The sequence below is a fragment of the Rana temporaria genome, chromosome 1, assembly GCF_905171775.1.
Source record: "Rana temporaria chromosome 1, aRanTem1.1, whole genome shotgun sequence".
Lineage (NCBI taxonomy): Eukaryota > Metazoa > Chordata > Amphibia > Anura > Ranidae > Rana > Rana temporaria.
Genome location: NC_053489.1, coordinates 79,488,885 through 79,516,395, shown reverse-complemented (window position 1 = coordinate 79,516,395; position 27,511 = coordinate 79,488,885). Strand labels below are relative to the sequence as shown.

General features: G+C 43.8%; 1 protein-coding gene and 1 pseudogene across 1 annotated transcript in view; both read right to left on the bottom strand.

Annotated features, from left to right (window-relative positions):
• Window positions 1-1,170: 1,170 nt before the first annotated feature.
• SETD9 (SET domain containing 9) overlaps window positions 1,171-27,511 on the bottom strand; it is a 38,349-nt gene continuing 12,008 nt past the window's right edge. The window contains exons 2-6 of the mRNA XM_040339602.1: window positions 26,872-27,224; window positions 18,266-18,389; window positions 17,945-18,060; window positions 3,657-3,761; window positions 1,171-1,661 (exon numbers count right to left, since the gene is read on the bottom strand). Of these exons, the coding sequence (XP_040195536.1) occupies window positions 3,739-3,761; window positions 17,945-18,060; window positions 18,266-18,389; window positions 26,872-27,224 (616 nt within the window). The 3' untranslated portion in view covers window positions 1,171-1,661; window positions 3,657-3,738. The remainder of the gene's footprint in view (window positions 1,662-3,656; window positions 3,762-17,944; window positions 18,061-18,265; window positions 18,390-26,871; window positions 27,225-27,511) is intronic.
• On the bottom strand, window positions 15,994-16,165 carry LOC120925215 (annotated as a pseudogene).

Below are 27,511 nucleotides of genomic sequence, written 5' to 3'. Positions count from 1 at the left end.
TTATAATACAAAGAATATATACATTTTATAAAACTAAAACACATACAATAATCCACTGTCAAGCATAGTGGAGATATCAGTAGAACAAATGTTTATGTTATCAGTGCCATATACCAGCAACAAGAAAAAGCAGCATCAGGCACTCAGCACACTTTTGAGAGTTGCCATTTCTTCTGTGATTGCGGACATGCTGGTCTCAGTAAAAAAAAGTTGAGAGAAACGCATACATATTGAAGGAGAAATTTGCGTTATCCTTTGGCATAAACCCCACTTCCCATGAGCTAAACAAACTAACTCCCCTGCCCCCGGATGTATACTTACCTGAATCGGACAGCTACAGCCCACACAAGCTGCAGATCCTCTGACTATCTGCTTTTAGGGCCAAAACAAACTAATTGATTAATCGACAAACTAATCGATTATGAAATTAATCGATTACAATTTTCATAATCGGCCAGTAACATAATGGTGTTAAAATAACTAAAATTAGCCCTTTATAGTACAAAATAGCAAATCGCTACTGTAAATATTACTTTCACTGTCCCACAGTAAAAAAAAAAATGAACCCCCTTACAGTAGCGATTATTTGCTCTTTTTGGACTTTGTTTTTTTAACCCCATTATGTTACTAAACATCTCAGGCCTGGGGTCACACCATGTTTTTTGCACAAACACACTACAGTTCATTTACATGTTTTCCTATGGGACACGTTCACATCAATGATTTTTATCAGCTGCTGCGTATTTGGAAAGGGCAAGGACTTTTTAATGCAAAACGATGCTATTTTGTTTGTTTTTTGGTTCAATATACTTCAATGGAGAAGCTGTAGAAAAGCATGTAATGTGTTTTTGCGGCAATTTGTGTTTTGTAATCTGCCCAACAACAAATTGGCCCAAAAAAAAACAAAAAAATGCAAATTCTTCTTTTTTTAAGGCCATTATCCGATCAATCAAAACAATAATCGGCCAACTAATCGATTATGAAAATAATCGTTAGTTGCAACCCTATCTGCTTTGACCACACAGTCAGTCCTCATAGACTTCTATGGATCCATGTGCCAGTGTCTCCAGTATAAGCAGATAAACCCATAGAAGAATGCGGGGGATCAACTCTGAAGTGTAGCCAAAACAAAAGAAGAATCTGAATATTGCTGCAGCTGTCTAAATTTGGGCAAGTACACATCTGGGGCAGGGGAAGGTGTTGCTTTGCTCGGGGAGGCATCTGAAAGTATGGTTATCTTTTATCATCACAGAAGAAACTGTGCTCTACCCAGTACAGCATTACCGTACACAGTACAGCAGTGCGTAAATATGACATGCCATCACTACTCATGTCCCAGTGTGCAGAGAAACCTTTGGCATTCATTCCAAATGTCTTTCCAATACATGGCACCAATACTGATCACATCATGAAGATATCTTGGGGGAAAAATATATATATATATATAATTCCTAAAAGGACACCTGTACATAGAAAAAATATATATAGGCCACCATTGCACACGTCTGACCTCTGATACATCCTGTAAAGCTTCTGTTTCTATATGTATAAAAATCTTGAGGCCCAGCATTTGCTAATGAATTATTGTAAAATAGTTTGAAAAGATCTCTTCTCCACACTGTATGTCTCTAAGAGCGACAAGAATGACGCACCTTACCGGCCTGCAATAGATAAAAGATTATGCCAATCAATACACTGACTGAACATGTGAAAAGACTGACACACTGTATGTATTTTACATTTCTGTACATCTTGCTAGTACTGAGTCTTCTTGCTGGGCTTTGTATTTATGTCAGTAGAGTGTGCAATGATGAAAAAAAAAAAAAAAAAAAAAGAAGCAAACCAAATCCCCCCTTTTTTTTTTATACACATCGACTACTGGCAGCCATTCCTACTTTGTATCTATTATATTCTTGGTCCAATTGATCTTGAAGCCCAACTGAACTTTCAGTTTAAAATTCCCAGATGCATTAAAAACAGAGATGTTCATCTTCAGTTCGTTTTTTTATTTTTTTACAAAGCAGGCACAATCTGACTAGAAAAGCCTGTCTCCTGCCAGCATGCAGTAGATAAGGAACCTTGCTCTCTGTATGGAAGCAGTGGTATCTTTGCAGAGGTCCAGCATATACAGTGGGTATAGAAAAGAATCACCCCCCTTTAAAATAATAACATTATGTTGCTTTACAGCCTGAAATGAAGACTCGTTTTTATCCCGCTATATTTACTAGTGCAACTTGTAACACCCAAGTGAAAAATATAACACCAGCATGTCCGAATAAACAAAAATCTAAAAACAGAATCACTGAGTTGGGAAAAAGGATCAGCATCTTATGTCAGTATTTTGTTGGGACCCGTTTTGCTTTAATTACAGCCTTTAGTCTGTTGGGATATGTCTCTACTAACTTTGCACATCTAGACTCTGCAATATCTGTCCACTCTTCATTGCAGAACTGCTCAAGTTCTGCTAAATTTGATGGTGACCACTTGTGGACTACAGTCTTCAAGTCATTCCACCGATTTTCAATGGGTTTAAGTCTGGGCTCTGACTAGGCCATGTAAGGACATTCTCCTTCAAACACTGTATGGTCATTTTTGCTGTGTGCTTTGGGTCATTGTAAACCCTCTTCCCATTGACAACTTTTGGCAGAGGGCAGTAGTAGAGACATCCCAACAGACTAAAGGCTGTAATTAAAGCAAAAGTGGTTTAACAAAATACTGACACAAGGGGGTGATCCTTTTTTCAACTCATTGATTTTTTTTATTTCCCTTACATGTTGGTATTATATCTTTCACTTGGATGCTATAAGTGGCACTGTGCAACTACAGCTGGATAAAACAAAAAAACTCTGTCTGCCTCCATTTCAGACGGCAAAGCAACAACATGTGATTATTGTAAAAGATTTTGATTATTTTCTATACCCACTGTATTCTGTTAGGTCAGATTTCAGAGCTCTCAATTTAGCATGAGTTTTGAGAATTCTAGAGTTTCAGTGTTTCCCTAGCCTGACTGCTAGCGTCTAACTGTATTTTGCAAGTGCCATAGCATTTTGTGTTTGAGGTTACAAAAAAGGATGCAAGCATCTACTGAGAACAAGTCATTGGACACTGAGTGGCAGTAGACAAAGCATGGTTGTCACTATGGGTTTATTTACTAAAGCTAGAGTGCCTATTAGTTACACTTCTGCAGGGAAACCAATGAGCTTTCAGGTTTTATTGCCAAAGCTTAATTGAACAAGCTGAGGTTAGAAGACGATTGGTTTCTCTGCAAACGTGTTGAATTATTTTGCGCTCTCTAGCTTTAGTAAATAAACCCCTATGAGACTATAGAGGTCACTAACCTCAAGTAAACACAAAATATAGTATGTCAGAGACATAGGTACATTTTTTAATGAAGTAGTTCTGCTGGGACATGTTGTGAAGTGTTGAAGGATCTCCATGTAAAAGTAAAAAAATCGATTTAGATGAAATCTTCTGAAAAGACCTCAGATCCTACCGCAAACACACTGGCTCCAGGCTTATGCTATTTTGTGTGTTCCTACAATAATGCAAGAGATACTGTCCTCGTTATTATAAACATGAACTTGTTTATGTAAGCAATGACAAAACTGATATGTATAATAGGATTTGACAAGTGTTACTAATTAAACATATACAACCCTTCACTCTCATGAGAATAGCAAATGTTTGGGATGTATTGTCGTAGCTCCAATGGAATGCGTCAGGCACATCAAATTCCTGTTAGCACACGTTAGCTTCCTTCTCTGTGGAAAAACGTGACAGATCAGTCTCCTGGGATTAAAACCAAAATCTTAATGTTAACCACTTAAGGACCAGAATAATTTCCCCCTTAATGAACAGGCCATTTTTTTGCGATATGGCACTGCGTCGCTTTAACGGACAATTCCGCGGTCATGCAAAGAACCAAACTAAATTTACATCCTTTTTTCCCCACAAATAAAGCTTTCTTTTGGTGGTATTTGATCACCTATGCGGTTTTTATTTGTTATGCTATAAACAAAAATAGAGTGCCAATTTTGAAAAAAAAAAATAAATAAATAAAAAAATAAATAAGAGTGGTAAGGTTTTGCTCAAGAATATCCCCCCCAAAAAAATTCTTCATCGGTTTAGGGCTATATATATTCTACATATTTTTGGTATAAAAATGTTTTTATTTTATTTTTTTACTAGTAATGGAGGCGATTTGCCATTTTTAGAGGGATTGCTACATTGCGGCAGACAATCGGACCTTTTAACACATTTTTGGGACCATTAACATTAATACAGTGATCAGTGCTATAAAAATTCACTGATTACTGTGTAAATGTCACTGTAGGGAAGGGGTTAAATGTTTTTCCTCATGTGTGTTTCTAACTGTATGGGGGATAGGACCGACTAGAGGAGGAGACATATTGCTGTTCCTACTTAGACACACACACACACATCCCCATTCTGGCTCGCATGGCCGACGGACATCGCGGCCGCCGGCTACGCGTATCGGGTCCTCCGGCGTGCATCGCGTGTGCACCTGCTAGAGCTGTTTAAATGGCTGACGTACAGCTACGGCGATTCGCAGGATCGTGCCGACCTGCCGCAGCATAATGGACAGCGGCTGTTGGCAAGTGGTTAAAGTAGGACTCCAGGATGAATACATCCATCTGCTTAAAGTGACAGTTTTAGAAAGACAATTAGGTCCTGTTAGATTACTTCATTCCGACTTGTTTTGTAGGTATAGCCATTTAAAACATTACAAATGTTACAAATATATTGTTTAAAATCCTCAGCACTGTGCTGATAATCAGTGAGTCACTAGTGACTGATCAGCTGACAGCCTAAAGAGTTACTGCTATGGAGGGGGGAGGAAACAGGAATGACAGATTAGGGAGAGAGAAAAGAAAAGGAGGTGACAGGATAAAACCCTTCTACCAGGGAGACAAAAGAGTTAAACTTACAAGGACAGCATTTTATCTCATCTCCCTGGCATCAGGCAGGGCTATGAAAGTGAGCACTGTAAAGCTTCTGTCACCCTTCCACTCTAGCTAAGCCAAGACATACAATCAAGGCTGGGAATGCAACACATTTTAATTGCAGTAAGTAACATACGGTTTATGAGACTAAAAGAAAAAGGGAGAGTACCTAAAAAGGAAGTGACTTCTTTGGGCTTCAACAAAACATTGGACTCCAGCCAGAAGAAACAGGAGCAATGCGGGAGGCAATTTACAGAACACACTAAATTGTAGTAGCATTAACGTGGAATGTACAGTGCCTTGCAAAAGTATTCACCCCCTTGGCATTTTTCGTGTTTTGTTTGCCTCACAACCTGGAACTAACATGGATTGTTTGAGGATTTGCATCATTTAATTTACAGAACAACCCACAACTTTGAAGATGATTTTTTTATTTTATTTTTTATTGTGAGCAAACAAATGGGAAAATAGGAAAAAATAACAGAAAAAGTGTGCAAAACTATTCCCCCCCTAAAGTCAATACTTTGTAGAGCCACCTTTTGCGGCTATCACAGCTCCAAGTCGCTTTGGATAAGTCTATATGAGCTTGCCACATCTTACTACTGGGATTGTTGCCCATTCCTCCTTGCAAAACTGTTCTAGCTTCTTCAAGTTGATGGTTTGCGCTTGTGAACAGCAATCTTTAGGTCTGACCACAGAGTTTCTATTGGATTGAGGTCTGGGCTTTGACTAGGCCATTCAAACACATTTACATGTTTCCCCTTAAACCACTCAAGTGTTGCTTTAGCAGTGTGTTTGGGGTCATTGTCCTGATGGAAGGTGAACCTCCATCCTAGCCTCAAATCACATACAGAGTGGTACAGGTTTTGCTCAAGAATATCCGTGTGTTTAGCACCATCCATCTTTCTCCCTCAACTCGGATCAGTTTCCCCAGTTCCGACTGCTAAAAAACATCCCCACAGCATTCACTTTGGGGATGGTGTTCTTTGGGTGATGTGATGTGTTGTGTTTGCCACAGACATAGCGTTTTCTTTGATGGCTAAAAAGTTACATTTTAGTCTCATCAGACCAGAGCACCTTCCTCCATACATTTTGGAATCTCCCACATGACATTTTTCGCAAACTCAAGTGTGCCATTTTGTTTTTTGCTGAAAGTAATGGCCTTCTTTTGGCCACTCTGCCATAAAACCTAACTCCATGGAGGGTACGGCTTATTGTCGTCCTATGTACAGATACTCCAGTCTCTGCTGTGAAATTCTGCAGCACCTCCAGGGTTACCTTAGGTCTCTGTGCTGCCTCTCTGACTAATTCCCTCCTTGCCCAGTCCGTGAGTTTTGGTGTGCGGCTGTCTCTTGGCAGGTTTGCTGTTGTGCCATGTTCTTTCCATTTGGTTATGATAGATTTGATGGTGATCATAGGAATCAAAGATTCATATTTTTTTTTTTTATAAACTAACCCTGACTTGTACTTCTCAACAACATTGTCCCTTACTTGTTTGGAGAGTTCCTTGGTCTTCATGGCAGTGTTTGGTTAGTGGTGCCTCTTGCTTAGGTGTTGCAGCCTCTGAGGCCTTTCAAAAAGGTGTGTGTGTGTGTGTGTGTAATGACAGATCATGTGACACTTAAGAGTGCACACAGGTGGACATCATTTCACTAATTATGTGATTTCTGAAGGTAATTGTTGCACCAGAGCTTTTTATGGGCTTCGTAACAAATTTTCAGAAACAAAAAAATGATAATTGGCATATGCATATGTATTATGCATATGCCAATTATCATTTTTTTATTTCTGAAAATTTGTTATGTATATATTTTTCAAATTTGACTTAGATTATTGTGTTCAGATCCATCACATATACTTCAGATTAAAAAAAACATTGACCTAGAGGCTATAATGTAACAAAATAGACACACACAGGTTAAAATGGAAATGAAAAAGGGTTCATTTCCCACACATCTGTGGCTTTTAAATTGCAATTAGTGTGTGTGTGTGTGTATAGTCAATAAGTTTGTTCTCATGTGGATGCAGCAAGTTAGCCTGCTCAGTGGATCCACGTAGGAGCTAACAAACTCATTGACTATTTATACACAGACACAGAGCCATGGTGAGCAGAAAAACTGTCAAAAGACCTGCGTAACAAGGTAATGGAACTTTTTAAAGATGAAAAATTATAAAAAAAAAAAAAAAAGATATCCAAATGCCTTAAATATGCCAGTCAGTACTGTTCAATCACTTAAGAAGTGGAAAATTCAGGGATCTCTTGATACCAAGCCATGATCAGGAAGACCAAGGCATATTGCAGTCACAACTGCAAGAAGAATTGTTGGAGGATGCAAAGAAAAAACCCACAGGTAACCTCATGAGAAATACAGGCTGCTCTGGAAAAAGTGTTGTTGTTTTAGGCTGGGTTCACACTGGTACGACAAACGCTCCGACATTGGGAGTTCATGTCGCATGACGTGTTAAAATCAATATTTCACTATGGGAGCCGTCTTTACTGGCCCGACACAAGTCGGTCCTACTTTGAAAATGCTTCCTGTACTACTTTGGTCTGACTTTGATCCTACTTCAGCCCATTGAATATCACTGAAGTCTGATCGCCGTCTTGCCTGATCCGACTTTGGCATGCGACTTGTGCTTTGATGATCTTGAGGGGAACTCCACGCCAAATTAAAAAAACACAAAAAACTTAATGGATCCCCCCCCTTTAAGAGCATACCAGGCCCTTCGGATTTTAAGGGAACTCCCTACGCCAAAAAAACAGCGTGCCATTATAACGGCACAGGAACCCTTGTAGTTCCCCCCTTTGTTTTCCCAAGACAGTAGAGCTCATACTGAACTTAACAAAATGTGAAACACAAATGGAGCTTTAACATTTTTAATGCCCTCATAACTTTCATGATACCTGCAATGCCAGCATGTAAACAACTATCTGCTATGGTAGCCAGGCGTTTGTTAGACTTTTTCAGTCCCAGCTTGGCAGCTTTCTAGTAGAAATGATTCCATTAAAGCCACCCAGCATTTTTAACTGAAAATACAGATTTGAGCAGTAGTGCAAATATCTTCTGACAAAAAAAATGACAACTATTTTATTCTACAAGCCTCTGCTTTCAGAAAATATGTATTTGGGGGTTTAAAGTGATATTAAACCTTCCCTTATTTTCTTTCTTAAAATAACAAACATGGTGTACTTACATGCTTTTGCACAGACCAGCCCCGATCCTTTTCTTTTGTGGTCCCCCGCCGGTGCTCCATGCCTCTCCTATTTGGCAAGTGCCCCAGCGGAAACCCGCTTTCCATGGGGTCACCTGTGCATGCTCACTCCCGAGCCACTCTCTCTATGTCTATGGACACCCACTTTAAAGTGGTTCTAAAGGCAAGTTTTTATCTTATTGAAGCCTATACATTAAGATAAAATACTTTGCGTGCAGTAGCCCACCTAATACTTACATGAGCCCCATCTCGATCCAGCGACATTGCACGAGAGACTCGGCTGTCCGGGACTCTCCCTCCTGATTGGCTGAAGCACACAGCAGGCGCCATTGGCCAATGAGGAGAGAGGGTGGGGCCATGTCTGGATGGACACAGAGCAGTGGCTCGGCTCAGGTGCCCCCATAACAAGCTGCTTGCTGTGGGGGCTCTCGGCTGGAGGGAGACACCAGGAGCCCTGGCGAGGGACCTGAGAAGAGGAGGATCGGGGGTGCTCTGTGCAAATCCACTACACAGGGCAGGTAAGTAGAACATGTTTGTTATTTTAAACAGTAAAAAAACAAGACTTTAGTATCACTTTAAGTGCATATTCACGTAAAAAATATGCATTTTAATACATGTGCCAATTTATAATGAAAGATGTATTCTGACAACTGCATGCGCCCAATACTAGTTGAGATCACATTCTATATATGGATTCCTTTTTTTCTATTTCTTTTTGACTCTGTATATTACTTCCTTTATTTATCAAGTTATGTTTAATTCCTTCTCCCCAGCACCACATATTCACTTTTACTTTACAACCCCAGCTCTGTATAGCAACTGGGAGTGGAGAAATGTCAAAATATTTTTGAGTATGGAGGAGTGTGTGACTCACTCCACTTCCTTTGATGCGATAGAGCTTATGCTTGGTAACTGGCCTTTTTTCTATTGAAAAGCCTGTGGCGTGCATTACACAACCCAAAAAACTCCACCCGGTGCAGAAAAAATTTGCACACACATAAAGAGTAAAACAAAAACAACGGGTGCTGCGTCAAACGGTCCTCCTCACGAAGGACCTGACCCTGACCCCCCGGAGCGTTAGCCTCCAGACGGGGACTGAGGTACTGTGGTCCGAGCAGCCGAAGCCGACACGGACCCAATTCCTTGGAGGGTCTGCCGAAACAGAACCCTCCCAGTACTAGGTGGGGCTCCCCCGAAGGGAGACCCCACGAGAGCAGGCGAACTAAGCCAGAAGGCCATGTCCACCCACTCCCAAGACGTTCAGAGCTGGCCGAGGACCGGCACCCTACTAATCACACACAGTACATAATGTGCACCAAAAAAAGAGATTTTTAATACAGCTTACCTGTAAAATCTTTTTCTTGGAGTACATCACGGGACACAGAGCGGCATTCATTACTATATGGGTTATATGGAGTACCTTCAGGTGTAGACACTGGCAATCTCAAACAGGAAATGCCCCTCCCTATATAACCCCCTCCCATAGGAGGAGTACCTCAGTTTTGTAGCAAGCAGTATGCCTCCCAAAATGGTCTCAAAAAGAGGGGTGGGAGCTCTGTGTCCGTGATGTACTCCAAGAAAAAGATTTTACAGGTAAGCTGTATTAAAAATCTCTTTTTCTTTATCGTACATCACGGGACACAGAGCGGCATTCATTACTATATGGGATGTCCCAAAGCAATGCTTACAATGAGGGGAGGGAGAACATCTCCAAGACAAAAGGATTTAATTTAGAGATATACTCAAATCATAATAAATCCAACTTAGTTGAGAAAAATAAAAATTTTAAATTTAACTCGAACAAGAGGAGCCCCCGGAATCCGAGGTCTCAAACTGCAGCCTGCAGCACTGCCTGCCCGAAGGCAGTATCAGTATTCCTTCTTACGTCCAACTTGTAGAATTTTGTAAACGTGTGGACAGAAGACCAGGTTGCCGCCTTGCAAACTTGAGCATAGAGATCTGGTGGTGTGCTGCCCAGGAGGCGCCCATGGCTCTAGTAGAATGAGCCTTTAATGATACTGGAGGAGGCAACCCTTTCAAGCCGTAGGCCTGAGTGATTAATTGCTTAAATCCACCTAGAAATGGTGGACTTTGCAGCTGCCTGCCCCTTCTTGGGCCCATCCGGTAGAATGAACAGCACATCTGTCTTCCGGATCTTCCTTGTAGCTTTAAGATAGGCCTTCATGGCCCTGACAATATCCAAGGTATGCAGCAACCCTTCCTTTCTGGAAGTAGGTTTAGGGAAGAAGGATGGTAATACCAAATCCTGGTTCAAATGAAAACTGGATATGACCTTCGGAAGGAAGGAAGGATGAGGGCGGAGAACGACCCTGTCCTTATGAAAAACAAGATATGGTTCCTTACAGGATAAGGCTGCCAGCTCCGAAACTCTTCTTGCGGAAACTATGGCAACCAAAAATACTAACTTCCTTGTCAGTAAAACCAAAGGAATATCAGCCAACGGCTCAAACGGTTGTTTCTGTAAACTTGACAGAACAAGATTTAAATCCCACGGACAAAGCGGGGATTTAACTGGAGGTCTAATACGTAAGACCCCTTGAAGGAAGGTCTTAACCAGCGAGTGGGTGGCCAGCGGCCGCTGAAACCACACTGACAGAGCAGAAATCTGTCCTTTGATTGTGCTTAATGCCAATCCTTTATCCACTCCTAGCTGGAGAAAACTTAATACTCTATCGATGGTAAATTTGCGAGAAAGCCATCGCTTGGACTCACACCAGCCTACATAGGCCTTCCAGACCCTGTAATAAATCACCCTAGAGACCGGTTTCCTGGCTCTGATTAGGGTAGAGATTACTTTCTGAGACAGACCTCTACCCCTGAGAATCAGGGATTCAGCTTCCAGGCCGTCAAATTTAGATGCCGTAAGGCAGGGTGGAGGATCGGACCTTGCGATAGCAGGTCTGGCCGTAGAGGAAGAGTCCAAGGGTCTCCCACTACCATCCTTAAGATTAGTGAGTACCATGCCCTTCTGGGCCATGCTGGAGCTACCAGGATGACTGGTATGTGCTCCACCCGGATCCTGCGCAGCAGGCGGGGTAGTAACTGGAGCGGGGATACGCATAAAGAAGTTTGAACTGATGCCAAGGGCAAACCAACGCATCGGTTCCGCAGGCCATCGGATCCCTTGAGCGGGACATGAACCTGTCTAGTTTCTTGTTGAGTCTCGATGCCATGATATCCACGTCCGGCACTCCCCATCTTTGGCAGAGTGCTTGAAAGACTAGTGGATGCAGAGACCATTCCCCCGGCCATAGAGTCTGGCGGCTTAAGAAGTCCGCCTGAAAGTTGTCCACTCCTGGATGAATATTGCCGATATGCAGGGCACATGAGCCTCTGCCCATAGAAGAATCAAGCTCACCTCTCTCTGAGCGGCTTGACTCCTGGTTCCCCCTTGGTGATTTATGTATGCCACGGCCGTGGCATTGTCTGATTGAATTCTCACCGGGAACCCCTGCAATTTTGACGTCCAAGCCCTGAGGGCTAGTCGAGCAGCTCTGAGCTCCAAGATGTTGATGGGCAACTGCTTCTCTGGCTTTGCCCAAGTACCTTGGCGAGTGCAACCATCCAAAATTGCTCCCCAGCCCGTCAGGCTGGCGTCTGTGGTCACTATCTTTCAAGCCACTGGGCTGAAAGACCTCCCCTTCAGTAGATTCTGAGGGTCTAACCACCAACACAGACTTTGTCGGACTCTTGATGAGAGCGGCAACGGGATATCCAAGGCCTGTGGCCTTCTGCTCCATGCTGACAGGATGGCTGCCTGTAGGATGCGAGTGTGGCTCTGGGCGTATGGTACCGCCTCGAATGTGGCCACCATCTTGCCTAGTAACCTCATACATAGGCGAATAGTCGGTTCTTTCTTGCTTAGAACCAGTAGGATTAATTCCTTGATGGCTTTTACCTTCCTCAGAGGTAGGAACACTCCTTGTTGTTCTGTGTCTAATCTCATGCCGAGATATTCCAACTGCTTTGTGGGCTGGAAAGCTGACTTTTCTCGATTTAGGACCCAGCCGAACCTCTCGAGGTATTGGACCGTGAGGGCCACTGCTCGCTCCAAGCCGGGAGACGAGTGATCTATGACTAGGAGGTCGTCCAGGTATGCTAGGATCGTGACCCCTTGGATCCTTAGTTTGGCTAGGATTGGAGCTAGGACCTTCGTGAACACCCGGGGGGCCGTAGCCAACCCGAAGGGAAGCGCCACGAATTGGAAGTGACGCGAAGCCACCATGAAGCGTAGATATCTTTGATGTGGCTGATAAATTGGAACATGAAGGTAGGCATCCTTTATGTCTATGGACGCCATGAAGTCGTCCTTCTGGAGTGTGGCAGCTGCTGACCGCACGGATTCCATCCGAAATGAGCGGATCTTTAGATATGCATTTACCATCTTTAGGTCCAAAATTGGCCTGACATCTCCATTGGATTTTGGGATGATGAATAGGTTGGAGTAGAAACCCAGCCCCTGTTCCAGGACTGGTACCTCTACTATTACTTCCTGGGAAAGTAGATGATCTAATGCCGATCTTAATGCGGCTCCCTTTTCCGGATCGTTTGGAATCCTCGACTTCTGGAAATGAGGAGGAGGAAACCTTAGGAAATCTAATTTGTAGCCTGTGGCCACGGAAGACCGTACCCACTCGTCGGGAATGCTGGCTTCCCAAATCTCTGAAAAGAGTCGCAGCCTTCCCCCCACCTTCGTGGGTGGGGGCGCCCCTTCATAAGGTTGGCTTGGGGGCTGGTTTTGCTGGTTTGCGAAACCACTGCCTTTTGCCTCTAACAGCCTGTCCTTGTGATCTGCTGTTGAAGCCGAAGTTTGCTTTTGCAGGAGGCCGTCGATACTGCTTGGCATTAGAGGGCCCCTGCCCAGGGGAATACTGTCGTTTAAACGCAGGTCCCTGAACCTTCTTCTTAGTTGGCAAGAGAGTACTCTTGCCGTTTGAAATGGTCTGAATGTATTTATCTAGGTCTTCTCCGAAGAGTCGTCCTCCATGGAAGGGGAACCCTACCAGGAGCTTCTTGCATGGGGGCTCAGCCTCCCAGCTTTTTAACCATAAGAGTCTTCTCATATGGATAAGGGATAACGATAAACGTGACGCTTGCTGGATAGAATCCTTGATTGCGTCTACCGTAAAACATATGGCCTTAGGGACATCCGAAAATTTTTCTGCCTGCTGGGCCGGAATAAGTTTAAGCATCTGCTTAAATTGATCCGATAATGCTTGAGCGACCCCAATCGCAGCCACAGCTGGCTGTACTACTGCCCCTGCAGTAGTGAAGGAGTTCTTAAGTAGTGCTTCCAAGCGCTTATCAACTGGATCCTTGAACACCTGTATGTTTTCTACAGGGCATGTTAACGATCTGTTAACACATGAGATGGCTGCGTCCACTGCAGGAGTAGCCCATCTTTTGGAAAATTTTTCTTCCATAGGATATAGGACAGAGAACCTTTTAGGTGGTAAGAAGATCTTATCTGGCTTGTTCCAATCTTGGAACAAAATTCCCTCTAATAGAGGATGGATCGGAAACACAGCATTGCTTTGAGGCGCCCTCAGTGAGCCCAAAGCTGAAACCGTCGATACCTGGAGATCTGGTACTGGCAAGTTGAATGTCCTATGGACCAAGTCCGACAATCCTTGAATCCACCAGCTCTCCCTCAGGGAGACTGCCCCAGACTCCTCTGTATCCGGGTCTTCGATCCCTGAACCTACTTGGTCCGTGTCCAAGAGGTCGTCCAATTCCCCTGAGGAAAGGACCTCCTCTTCTGAGGGTCCGCGCTCGGGCGACGGAGATCTATTCCGCTTACTGCCCCGCATAGCTGCGGATATCATTTTTCCCATGCTTTTCTGCATCTCTTTTAAAGAGGTGAGTAATACCTCCTCCGTGACCATCTTAGGGTTGGACTGACCCGCGTCAGCTCCAGCCCCAGATCCCGATGGCCCCAAGGCTCCCTGTAGGGAAAACAGCGGCATACCATGGTACAATACCGAGGTACACCTGCTACCTATTGGTATTTGGAACTATAAAAGTTAATTGTCCAAACACCTGTTTGGGGGATAAAAAAATGCTTCCTCTCCCCTAGATGACTTTTTTTTTTTTTTTTTTTTTTTTCGTTTTTGTTTCAAATCCAGGAAAGAAAAAAAACATTCTGTCCCCCTGAGTAGTATTGCAAAGAAAAACTATGAGATGGAAAAGAAACAGCCTATTTCTAGGCTTGACAAAACAGTCCTCTGGAGACTGCAATATCCTTTCTGGCCACTGTGTGTCCTCGGCGCCCCGTGCTGCCGCTCTGGTCTTTCTCCTCAGTTCCAAAGTATTGATGGAACAAACAAGGAAGGGCCGCCCCTTCCTTTAGCCACTGACCCGCCCTTCCCCCCCAGCAACCTCAAACAGGAAATGCCCCTCCCGACAGGGGGAGGGGGGGGGGGATTTTGGGAGGAAGGGACCTCTCTGTTCCAGCAAACTGCAGCCTGCAGCCTGGAACCATGAGGAGGTCAGCGTTTTGCCTGCTTGCAGGCTCTGAGGAGGAAGACTGAATGGAGCATCGCCTGGAGGCCTGCAGGTAAGCAAAGCTCTCTGACACACACATATATTTTTATATAACACAGGCCCCACTCAATGCTTTTCCAACACTACAAGGGAGGTCACATCTTATGGGGAATAATACATAGAGAGCCATCCTATCTTTATGATATGTGACTAGTTTGCCAGATGCAGTGCATAACTTTAGGCATGTCCCCTGTGACCCCCCAGAAAAAAACCTGCTAAGAACCAAGTTCCGCAAGTTTTCCCCTCACTTACCTGCTCCATGCCGCAGGACTTTGCCAAGCAAGAGGCCCAATCTTCCCCCATCTCCGTGGGGATGTCTAGACCTTCAGGCCCTGGGTTCCTATGAAGGATCCACTGTCCTGGGCCCATATAGCACTCTGGCAACAGAAAACATTAGGTACCCAAAGGTTTCTAAGTTCTGGGCCCAGGGTCCAGCTCTCTAAAAAGAAAAGCATTATGGGCTATACCCCAAGGGTTTGGGGTCCGGTTACTGACCACTTTAGCGCTGAGGCTTTTTTGGACAGAACCGGTAGCTCACCTAATCCCAAGGATGCGGAGGCAAGCTAAACCATGACTAACACCTAAGACACTGGCGTAAAAACTGAGGTACTCCTCCTATGGGAGGGGGTTATATAGGGAGGGGCATTTCCTGTTTGAGATTGCCAGTGTCTACACCTGAAGGTACTCCATATAACCCATATAGTAATGAATGCCGCTCTGTGTCCCGTGATGTACGATAAAGACATAAAGTGACAAACACAGGGGTAAAATAAAAAAGAAAGTGGGGGCGAAGGAAGGTGGGAGAGAGTGGAAAGTGGCCATCGTGCAATACGATGGCCGGCCCTCCGGCCAGGAAACAAAAATTCCTCTGGTCCCAGCCAAAAGGCCCGGCCCTAGAGGCAGGTGTGAAAAGGGTGTTTGTGGAGATGTGACCAAGGTGCCATACTTGTAAGTGCCCTCTCAAAACACTTGTGCAAATATGGCACCCCTGGATTGCCACTCCAGGGGCACAATCTCCACAGGCTTTTCAACAGACCCTGACCCACAGACCGGACCAGCAGCTCCCATCCCAGCCAGGAAGGTAGGAGTTCTGAGAGATTGGGGAAAGCCCACGCCAACGGGCTACTCCCACTACTCCCATCCCTCCCTCCTAATCACATTCGGGAAATACTAACCGCTCCCCCGGTGGGAAGGAGGAGCTAGTGTTCTCTCCAGTATAACGGACCAGGGCAGGCACCACAAAATCCAGGCTAGAAGGCCAAATCAGAAGGCTTCCACCTCCATGCCAGCAGGTTCTGCATCTGTCAACCGCAATCCCTTTCTGCCTCGCCATGTACTAAGGACAGTTAGCATAGCGCCCCCCTACTGGCAACTGATAAGAACAGATACTACACTTGATCTTAGCCGAAAGGCCAAGAAGCGATGCTTGGTAACTGGCCTGGTGCAGTCACATGTGGGAGACAGTCCTCTGCCCTGTGTAATCTCCTGCTATAGTGCTATGGAGCCAGCAAAAGGTTTTCTTTCCACCAGTGGAGAGAATGTAAAAAACAATGGGGAGGGGGGCATAGAAATTAGCCTACATGGATAAGGCGTTGTTATAAGCAGGGAATCCTAATCACATTACTTAATATTCATACGACCAACAGGGGGGCCAATTACAAGTTTTTAAATATGCAAAACTGTTTGAGTATAGCCTCAGATCAAATTGTTTAAATAATCATATAACGTACCATCATCCAGGGTTTGATGGAAAAAGAGGCACAGGAGGATAGAATTGGTTTGCAGTACTAGCAGCCGAGACCAAATTAAACTATCACCCAGAAAAGGATTTTGTATATATGGACTTTCTCAGTACTGATGACACAAGTAGATACAGTAAAAATTCATTTATTGTACATAAAAAAATACAATTTAATAACAAAACTTATGACAGTCAACCTCACACTAGTTACAGCAGTGGAAAATAAACAGAAATCCGTATGGTATCTAATGTTGTGAGGTGAAGTCAAAAAGGAGGTCTCCTTTTTTACTTCACCTCAAATTAGATACCATACGGATTTCCATTTATTTTCCACTGCTGTAACTAGTGTGAGGTTGACTGTCATAAGTTTTGTTTTTAAATGTTATTTTTTTATGTACAATAAATGAATTGTTACTGTATCTACTTGTGTCATCAGTACCGAGAAAGTCCATATATACAAAATCCTTTTCTGGATGATAGTTTAATTTTGGTTTGCGGTACTAGCAGCCGCGACCATTCTATCCTCCGGTGCCTCTTTTTCCAAGTTTTTAAATATGCAATATTGAAAAGACAGCTGCAAACAACTGTGAATGTCATATCAAAAATTTCTTTCAGGTAAATGGTATAAATAGTAACTATTATAGAAAAACTTTGATGCAATAAACCGCAACCAACCAATCAGAATTAATTTCTTAATGGCTACTTTAAGGCAATGATAATTACAGTTTGCTGTGAGCGACTGTATTTTACAAAATTATAAAATAAAAAGCGTAGTGGTGAGGTCACTGCCATTGCCAACCCCCTCCAGAAATGCCATTTTCCTGGCTATTATGTTGATCCACTGATTTGAGTACCGTATTTATCGGCGTATATACGCCGATACCCGCGCCGAGTTTGAATACTGCGCCGACATATACCGAGCGCAGTACACTCGTGTATTGTCGGGCAGTCTCGGCTCCTCCCGCGCTGACGTACAGGACGTCAGCGCGAGAGTAGCAGAGCATTGCCGACAATACACGAGTGTACTGCGCTCTGTATATGTCGGCGCAGTATTCAAACTCAGCGTGGGAAACGAGCGGGGAGGACGCGAGGACGCCGCAGAAGGACGCCGGACCCGACGAAGAGGACACCCGAAGCCGCAGACGGACCCGACGAGGCCGCCGATGGACGCCGCGCAAGACACCAAAACTGTAAGTACAAAAAAAAAAAAAAATTTCCACAGGATTCGGGGAAACTTTAGGGGTGCGCGCTATACGCGGGAGCGCGCTATACCCCGATAAATACGGTACTTTCCGACTTACTGTCCTGGGGAACATGCATGCAGATTAGGAAAGATGGGGGAATAATTGAATGAACAGTACTGAATTCAGGGAATCAGTGTTTTTGGCAATGGCAACTTCCATGTTTCTCTTGTGACAGGTTACAATTGAGGGCAGGTTGGTAAGTGGGTGGGCAGACATACCATTGGAGCAATTGTTAACATACTGTCCTACAGCCAGTGGATTATGGGGGAAGCTGGTCAGCCATGTTGAATCGCACATCTTCAGAGGCCCGAGCCGGTCTCTTCCGCTGCAAGATCTGAAACACATTTAGCCTCAATTATAAACGGTTTAACTGATGGACTGCCCGTGTTTACCTCCTAAAAACGAATCAATGCCAATAGAAAAAAATAGGAAGCGGATTGGTTGCTAAAAGGCAAAAACAGTTTTCTCATTTTAACAACTTTACAACAAGAGCACTCCATGTAATATTACTTTTCAATAAAAGGCAACACATGTCTTACCGGTATACAGACTTTGAGATCCCCTTGTCATTCCCGTCAATGAGAATACCATCCAGGCACCGAAAAATAAATGGGTTTCCGACCGACTGAAAAAATATGGGCTCATAGTTTTGGTAAATGGCACCTAATAAAAGAAATTGAGAAAGTTACAAAAAGTAACAGTTCATCGGTGCAATTCATTCACTACATTACTATTCAATCATATGTAACTATAGCTATATGAAACAAACATACGTCTTAGAACAGTAATAGCTATGCTTTGCTTTCTTAAAGGATGAGTTAACCTTTTGACAAAAAATTATAAATGCACATTTTTTGCAGTTATAAAAAGTGCATTTATTATTTTTTGTTTCAGGAGCCTAAAAAGCATTGCACCAGTGATCAGACTGCCGATGCCATGCAGGTCTCCTGCAGTCCCGTCAGTATATCTGCTTCCTCTTATGCTGCGTACATTTCCGACAACAAATGTTCGATGTGAGCTTTTGGTCGGATATTCCGACCGTGTGTAGGCTCCATCGGACATTTGCTGTCGAAATTTTCGACAACAAATGTTTGAGAGCTGGTTCTCAATTTTTCCAACAACAAAAGTTCTTGTCGGAAAAAGATCCCCTGCTAGCTGTCAAAATGGGAGCGGTTTCTTTCATAACATGTTACACCCTTAGGGTCTGTAAGCTCAGTGGGGATCGCTTCGTATATCCCCGCTGAGCCGGCGGCTGACAGGGCGGTCCCCGCACACTGTGCAGGAACCACTCTGTCTTTTCTCCGCTCTCCCCTATGGGGGGGATCGAATGAACACGGACCGTGTGTCCGCGTTCATCCGATCCGATGACGGAAGTAAAAATAGGATTTTCTTCCGTCCGCAAAATCGGATCTTTGCGGAGGCGGGTGATTACCGGTGTCAGCGGATGTTTATCCGCTGACACCCGCAATCACATAGGGACCAATGTATGTCCCTTTTTCATCCGCAAACGGATGGATGAAAAAGCGGACATACGGTCCGCACATGTGAAAGGGGCCTTAATATGGGTGTAACATGTTATGAAAGGTGAATTTATCCTTTAAAGAACTAAACGATCTGAAGAATCTTCACCAAAAAAAATTAAAAATAGAAAGGCTGGAGCTGTAACTAGGCTTTCTCAAGGTAAGTATCTGTGACATACAGGAGAACATACCTTAGTAGGTACACTGTTTATGTAATAATGCAGCCAAAGTGTGTGCTAAATTGTTATAGTGTAATCAAGACTACACTGATTTACAGGGGAAAAAAATGTGTTATATCATTTTCTACTAAAATCCTACATCCTATTTGTGAGGGGGCCAGGGGCAGCTATGTCTGCCATAATTAACCCTGTCTGTACTGCGCAGGCAGATCTCTATTATCAATCAACTAGATTTGAACACTGTCTGTCCTAATAAATGGTTAAAGTAGAACTTAAGGCAAATGTCTTTCTAATTTTGAATAGAGTAAGGTAGGCAATAACCCCGACAGGCTCCTTTGCCAACTGTTTCCCATTGGGGAGATTTCACTTCACTTGTCCTATAGTCAAACAGGAAGCAAGAGAAAGTTCCTTCAAAGCAAGGGAATCCATGGTTTGTCTCCAGGATCATCATAACTAGTGTCCCTATTGGAAGATTGCCCCTCTGTTATTGTTCTAGGGACAACCCAAAATTTGAGATTCTCTTTTACTTTCTCTTTCAGTGGTAATGGTAAAACAGGACAAAAGGGACTGTGTGAATAAAATGGTGGTAGTTACAACTTTTTATGTCATATTACTGCAAAGGTCTAAAAAACACAACATTTCAGTAAAAAATACACTAAAGTTAATCTTAGGGCACACACAATAAATTACCAATTTTTGGTAAAACATAAAATCCGAGGCTGCATCGAGTAAAAACCTTAAATTTGCATGTCCCCGTTAAATAGTGACAAAGTTCAGTACCCTATATTTTTCATAGGAGAAACTTTAAAAGCCCCCTATATGTCATCAGTTTAGGCAACGTTGTAAAGAACTGCGCCTAAATCCTGTATAATAATAATAATGTGTATTTGCCCCCGACATGCGTGTTTACGTTCATACTTGACTACGGGTGGAGGTGGGTGCCTCACAAATGTTTTGGGGGATTTTATGTGCTTGGGTGTAACTTACATTTTTTAATATTTAAAAAAAAAGTTAAAACAAAGTCCCCCTATGTGATGATTTTTTGGTGACAGGTTCACAAGACCCTGGTTTTCCCCCATGCTCTATTGAATGTAATGAAATGCAAATCTGATTACATTCATTCCCAGTTATTCTGGCTGGGGATACCGAGAGGCGAACCCAGAAGTGGCGTCAAACACGTTGCTTTTTGGGTCAGCAACAAGGAGGGGAGGACACTGGACGTGTGCTCCCTTTTCTCTAGCCAGTGGCAATTACTATGCCCATCCTGGGCCCACAGATGGGCGAGCGGAGCCTGGAATTCATGGTGGGGGCTCGAACATTACCGGAGGGTGTGTGGAAGCAATCGGGTGGCAGTACAGCCACCCGAATGCTTCTATCCGACAGGCAAGCCCTCTGACCACACCATTTGCACAGATGCATTCTGAGATCACAGTTCTTGGAGATATGACCCTGGGATAGAGCCCTCTCCATTGACTTAACTGCTCATATATTGACCTATATCTTTGTGGACAAATACACTATGACCCTTTATGATGTATAAATATATGGAAACACCACAAAGATGACGCAATAAATTTGAATGCTATCCAACACAGCACCCCTATACTTTTGGTCCAGAAAGAGTGCAACACCGCTCAGACTGTGGATAAAGAATTCCTCGTGGGTGCTGGCCCCGGTTCACCACAGTCAATATTAATTAAAGAAAAGGGAAAATTGGTCGCACACCATGGAAGGAAGAACTTCTGTAGAATATTTGCTTCATTGTCAAAGTGCCAAAGGACATTACAGGAACATTGGTAGACTGTTTTCACATGGGTAACTCACGCTTGTTCACAAGCACGAGTTACCCGTGTGAAACCAGTCTACCAATGTTCCTGTAACGTCCTTTGGCACTTTGACAATAAAGCAAATATTCTACAGAAGGTCTTCCTTCCATGGTGTGCGACAAATTTTCCCTTTTCTTCCTTTACTTTTGGTGACCGTTCGACAGAATGATCTTAAAAGAGAAGTATGGTTTTCTTTTTTTTTTGGCTATTCATAATTACCTCGGTGGATGGCGCATCAGACCAATGCTGCAGCTGTTCCCCGATGTCTCTGCACTGAGAACCAAGCCATGGAATGCCGATGACTCGGTTTTCACTCCTCCCCGAGTAGAGCCACGCTTCTACTCTGATCCTCCACGCTTATTGGAGCAATGAGCTGTGGAGGGGCGGGGAGTGGCAGTTTCAGCAGCTCGCTGAGACTACCATCAATCAAGGCTGCTGGCGGATCCAGACCTCGGAAATAGTGATGACGCGCTGCCTTGACTGAGGGCAGTGACGTCAGCGGAGAGCGGACTTCAGATTGCTCTCCGCTGAAAACAGGTCACAGGAGTGCACAACGAATTGTACTCCTGTGACCCTTAGGAGAAGCCCAGCCAACAAGCTCAGGCTGGACTTCTTTTAAACACTGCTAGCTCTGCATGGACACTTCAGATGTAGCACATACATCAATATTCTCCTCGTGTTGAATCATCCGACCCCAGTGGATCACTGGCGGGGCATTGATGTTGACGCCCCCTAGTGATGCTCAGAGGACAATATGCAGACTATTTTTAATTTTGAGTATCGTTTCTAGATGTACTCACTACTCTAAAGAAGGCAATCTGCTCTTTTTAATGTTTATGCACCCCTGAAGAAGAAAACCTATTTCGAAACGTGTCCTCCACTGTTACTCTTTGTTTGGCGATTTCCTTCTTGAGTACATCGTATCTAGACAAATTAGCCAACCCATTTTTAATCTGTATTGTCATTTTTTGTACAGTTTTGTAATAAAGAATTTGTAAACTTAAAACCTTTTTTCTATTCACTCACATAATAACCTAGTGCCATTAAAGTCCCCTCATGAAGGTTTATTTCATGTATCTGCTTGTCGGATGTAGCCACCGGGAATGTATGTAAAACGCCCTACTGTCAGGTCCGTACGAAGTACGAACCTGGTAGTGGAAGGGTTAGAGATGTAGAGACTGAGCTTCATGCAGTGTATGTTAATGAGGACTTGGGATAGGCTCACTCTAACATTGTTCAAAAAAAAATTTGCCATCACACATGACCTCTAGAGGAATGTCTAAAAAGTACTGCTAGTAGTAAGAAAATAAAAAAATATATATACACATACATACATACACACAGTATCTCACAAACGCGAGTACACCCCTCACATGTTTTTAAATATTTTATTATATCTTTTCATGTGACAACACTGAAGAAATGACACTTTGCTACAATGTAAAGTAGTGAGTGTACAGCTTGTATAACTGTAAACTTGCTGTCCCCTCAAAATAACTCAACACATTAATGTCTAAACCGCTGGAAACAAAAGTGAGTAACCAATATGTCAATATTTTGTTTGGCCACCAATATTTTCCAGCACTGCTTTAATCCTCTTGAGCATATAGAGTTCACCAGAGCTTCACAGGTTGCCACTGGGGCCTCTTCCACTCCTCCATGACGACATCACGGAGCTGGTGGATGTTAGAGACCTTGCACTCCTTCACCTTCTGAGGATGCCCCACAAATGCTCAATAGGGTTTAGATCCGAAGACATGCTTAGCCAGTCCATCGCCTTTACCCTCAGCTTCTTTAGCAAGGCAGTGGTTGTCTTGGAGGTGTGTTTGGGTGTCGTTATGTTGGAAATACTGTCCAGGGGCCCAGTCTTCAAAAAGAGGGGATCATGCTCTGCTTCAGTATGTCACAGTACATATTGGCATTCATGGTTCCCTCAATGATCTGTAGCTCCCCAGTGCCGGCAGAACTCATGCAGCCCCAGACCATGACACTCCCACCACCATGCTTGACTGTCGGCAAGACACTTTTCTTTGTACTCCATCGCCTGGTTGCCACCACACACGCTGGACACCATCTAAACCAAATAAGTTTATCTTGGTCTCATCACACCACAGGACATGGTTGCAGTAATCCATGTCCTTAGTATGCTTGTCTTCAGAAAACTGTTTGCAGGCTTTCTTGTGCAACTTTAGAACAGGCTTCCTTCTGGGACGACGCCATGCAGACCAATTTGATGCAGTGTGCGGCGTATGGTCTGAGCACTGATAGGCTCACCCCCCATCCCTTCAACCTCTGCAGCAATGCACATCTGTTTCCCAAAGAAAACCTCTGGATATGACACTAAGCATGTACACTCAACTTCTTTGGTCGACCATGGCAAAGTCTGTTCTGAGTGGAACCCATCTTGTTAAACCGCTGTATGGTCTTAGCCACCATGCTGCAGCTCAGTTTCAGGGTCTTGACAATCTTCTTATAGCCTAGGCTAGGGGTGCCCAACCAGTGGCCCGTGGAACCCTGTGACGTGGCCAGTGACCTCCTCCTCAGGGATGGCGTGTTGGCAAACCCAGATCGTGGGTTGCCGACCCACCATCCCAGGGCATCAGTGTTGTGAATGAAGTCGGCAGAGGAAGCAAGTGGCTGCAGAGCTGCATAAGCTGATGGTTCCTGTATAGCTCCAACTCCTGTCACAGGCGGAGTGATACCAAATGCGCTCTGCCTGGGATAGCAACAGCCGGCAATACCTGAATGGAAGACTCATTAAAAGTACGTTTATTACTAAAATCACAGTGTATATAATGGGCATATCTGTTCTGCAGTGGTTACTGGGCTGCTTTCAAACTAATCCGCAGGTGCAGCGCAGAACGCCTGCGGGATACCTGCACTGAGCCATAGACTTCTGCCATCTGCATTACCTGCGGGTTTGGTGCACTTTCAGAAAGTGCACCACACCTGCAGGATATAATAGAAGTTTAGGGCAAAGTGCAGCTAACCCACAGGTGCACTGTGCTGCATCCTCGTTGTGAGTAAACAGCAGCGCATCAGTGTGAAAGCGGCCTCAGGCCCCTTTGATACGATTGGTCCGACCCAATCACCTCTATGGAGCCGCATATGTAAACAGACTTGTGGCCGTTTACACCCACCTGCCTCCAATCCGATCTGCTAAAAAAAAAAAAAGGGAGGATTCGTCCCCTTTCACCTGGGCAGATCAGATCGGAGGGTCGATAGAGTAGAGTGGGCTGTGTCCATGTCCACCCTGCATATGCAGAGTGGACATGGACCTCTCATTGTGGCCCGTGACCAGTTACCAAGTCGCTTAAGTGGCCCTCACTCTTTAAAAGTTTGGGCACCCCATCTTTATGTAGAGCAAAAAAACTTTTTTTCAGTTCTTTGCCATGGAGGTGCCATGTTGAACTTCTAGTGACCAGTATGAGAAAGAGAGCTACAACACCAAATTTAACACACCTGAGACCTTGTAACACCAACGAGTCACATTCCACCAGGGAGGGAAAATGGCTAATTGAGCCCAATTTGGACATTTTCACTTAAGGGTGTACTCACTTTTGTTGCCAGCGGTTTAGACATTAATGGCTGTGTGTTGAGTTTTTTTGAGAGGGCAGCAAATTTACACTGTTATACAAGCTGTACACTCACTACTTTACATTGTAGCAAAGTGTAATTTCTTCAGTGTTGTCACATGAAAGGATATAAGTTTTGTGAGATTATATATATATATATATATATATATATATATATATATATACATATACATACATATATATATATATATATATACATACATACACACACACATATACATACATACACACACACACACACACACACACACACACACACACACACACACATGCATGCATGCGGTGTGAATGGGAACACAAACACATTGATTTTCTCAAATTTGACTGCAAAAGTGCAAACAGCTCTACACAAAGTTTAAATGCATATGCGATTACTAATATACCTGCTGAAGAATTCAGAATTCTGGTCAAAAATTTCCTACGATATACAGTTCCCTTGTACATTGCACAGACAGACAAGTGACCCGCTTATTTCCTGGTACCCCCCACCTTTGGCTTCCAGTGGAAAGCTTCCATTTACATTCACTAGTTAGGGGAATCAGGCCTAGCCTATGAGCAGTCTGTCCATTACCAGAAACATCCAAGATTTTACAATACATGACCCCCCAATGCGTCAAAGTCGGCCTGTACCTTTAGCAGAGAAACAGCCCCAAAGCATAATGTTTCCACCTCTGTACTTGACTGTAGGGATGGTGTTCTTGGGGTCATAGTCAGAATTTTTCTTCCTCCAACACAGTAAGGTGAGTTAGTGCCAAACAGCTCAATTTTGGTCTCATCTGACCACAGCACTTTCTCCCAATCCTTCTCTGAATCATTGGCAAACTTCAGATGGGCCTATACATGTGTCTTCTTGAGGAGGGGGACCTTGCAGGGCGCTGGAGGATTTTAATCCATGGCAGCGTATTGTGTTACCAATGGTTTGTTTGGTGACTGTGGTCCCAACTGCCTTGAGATCATTCAAAAGATCCTCCTGTATAGTTCTAGGCTGATCCCTCACTTTTCACTTGATCATCCATACCCCGTGAGGCAACATCTTGGATGGCACCCCAGACCGAGGGCGATTGATGGTTATTTTGTATTTATTCCATTTACGAATAATTACTCCAACAGTTGTATCCTTCTCACCAAGCTTCTTGCCCATTGTCTTGTAACCCATTCCAGTCTTGTGCAGGTCTACAATCTTGTCCCTGATGTCCTTTGACAGCTATTTGTCTTGCCCATGATGGTAAGGTTTGAATGATAGAAAGATTCTGTGGACAGGTATCTTTTATACACATACAATGAGTTGTCGTTAGGAGCACCTTCTTAAATCGACAGGACTAATCTATGTACCACATGAGCACATACTGTAGCCAGAATTATTGTTGGTTGGTAGGGAATCAAATACAGTGGCACCTCGGATTGCGAGTAACGTGGTTAACAAACGTTTCGTAATACGAGCACTGTATTTTTAAAAATCCTAACTCGGTTTGCGAGTGTTGTCTTGCACATTCGGAAATGCTCGGAAAGACACGGAAATACTCCGTTCCAGGGCCTTTCCGAGCTGTCTTCGGGCCTTTACGGCTGTTTCCGAGGCTCTCCGGGGCCCTCCCGCCTCAGGCCGCATGAGGTATTGCATGCCATTAAAGACAACGCAGAACAAATTATTTTAGTTTCCATTGACTTTATTGGGGAAACTCGCTTTGCTATGCGAGTACTTTGGATTACGAGCATTCTCCTGGAACGGATTATGCTCGTAATCGGAGGTTCCACTGTACTTCTTTTACACTTTGTTCTGGATTTTTGGTTTATATTCTGTCTCTATCATTTCAAAAGGACACCTGTGATACCAATTATAGACCCTTCATTTCTTTGTATGTGGGCAAACTTACAAAATATGCAGGGGATCAAATAATTATTATCCCCACTGTATATTACAAAAATGGCTGGCCAAAGTTACAACAGCAAAATATACATATTTAAACTGTGTATGGAGCTGTTTGCCTGGAGTTAAACACAAGTCCAATTCAAATTGTAAACTATACCGGGGTACATAGACACTACGGATCCTTTGGGCACAAACCCTCTAGAAACAAAAACTCCAATCCCAGCTGAGTCCAGAGAGCTTGGGCGTCGTTCAATGGTGAACCCGAGAGACCTGTACAATATCTCATCCACTTGTAAGGGGACATCGCGGTCCGTGTGGCAGTTCTGTGCGTCTCCAGTGTCTGGGTTATAATACAAGACCTTAGTGCAATCAGAAAGCATATGGAGGAGGTCTCTCTGTCTGTACAAATCAGCCCTGAATAAAGCTTGGAAGACGCCGATTAGTGTGCTGTTCACAACGGCATCAGAAACAAGTTTGTCACAACTGCTTTCCGAGACATCACGCAAGGTTCTGTGTAGAGAGAATAAAAAGGATCATTCATCAAGAGTGTAAAGCTTGATTTAGATAAACTAACATGCTGGCTAAACTGCGGCTGAACAATGCAGTCTGCTCTAAAACATGATTGGACAATAAAGGAGCAGCAACATGCTGATAAGATCATCACTCTGTCTCGACTTTCAGGAAACGACGTAATGGACAGCACTGTGCAATACATCAGAGACAGGCTGCTTCACAGTGCCGTTTTCCCCTTCTCCCAGTGCTGCTTTACCAGCGATTACAGGAGGTTCATATCAGTT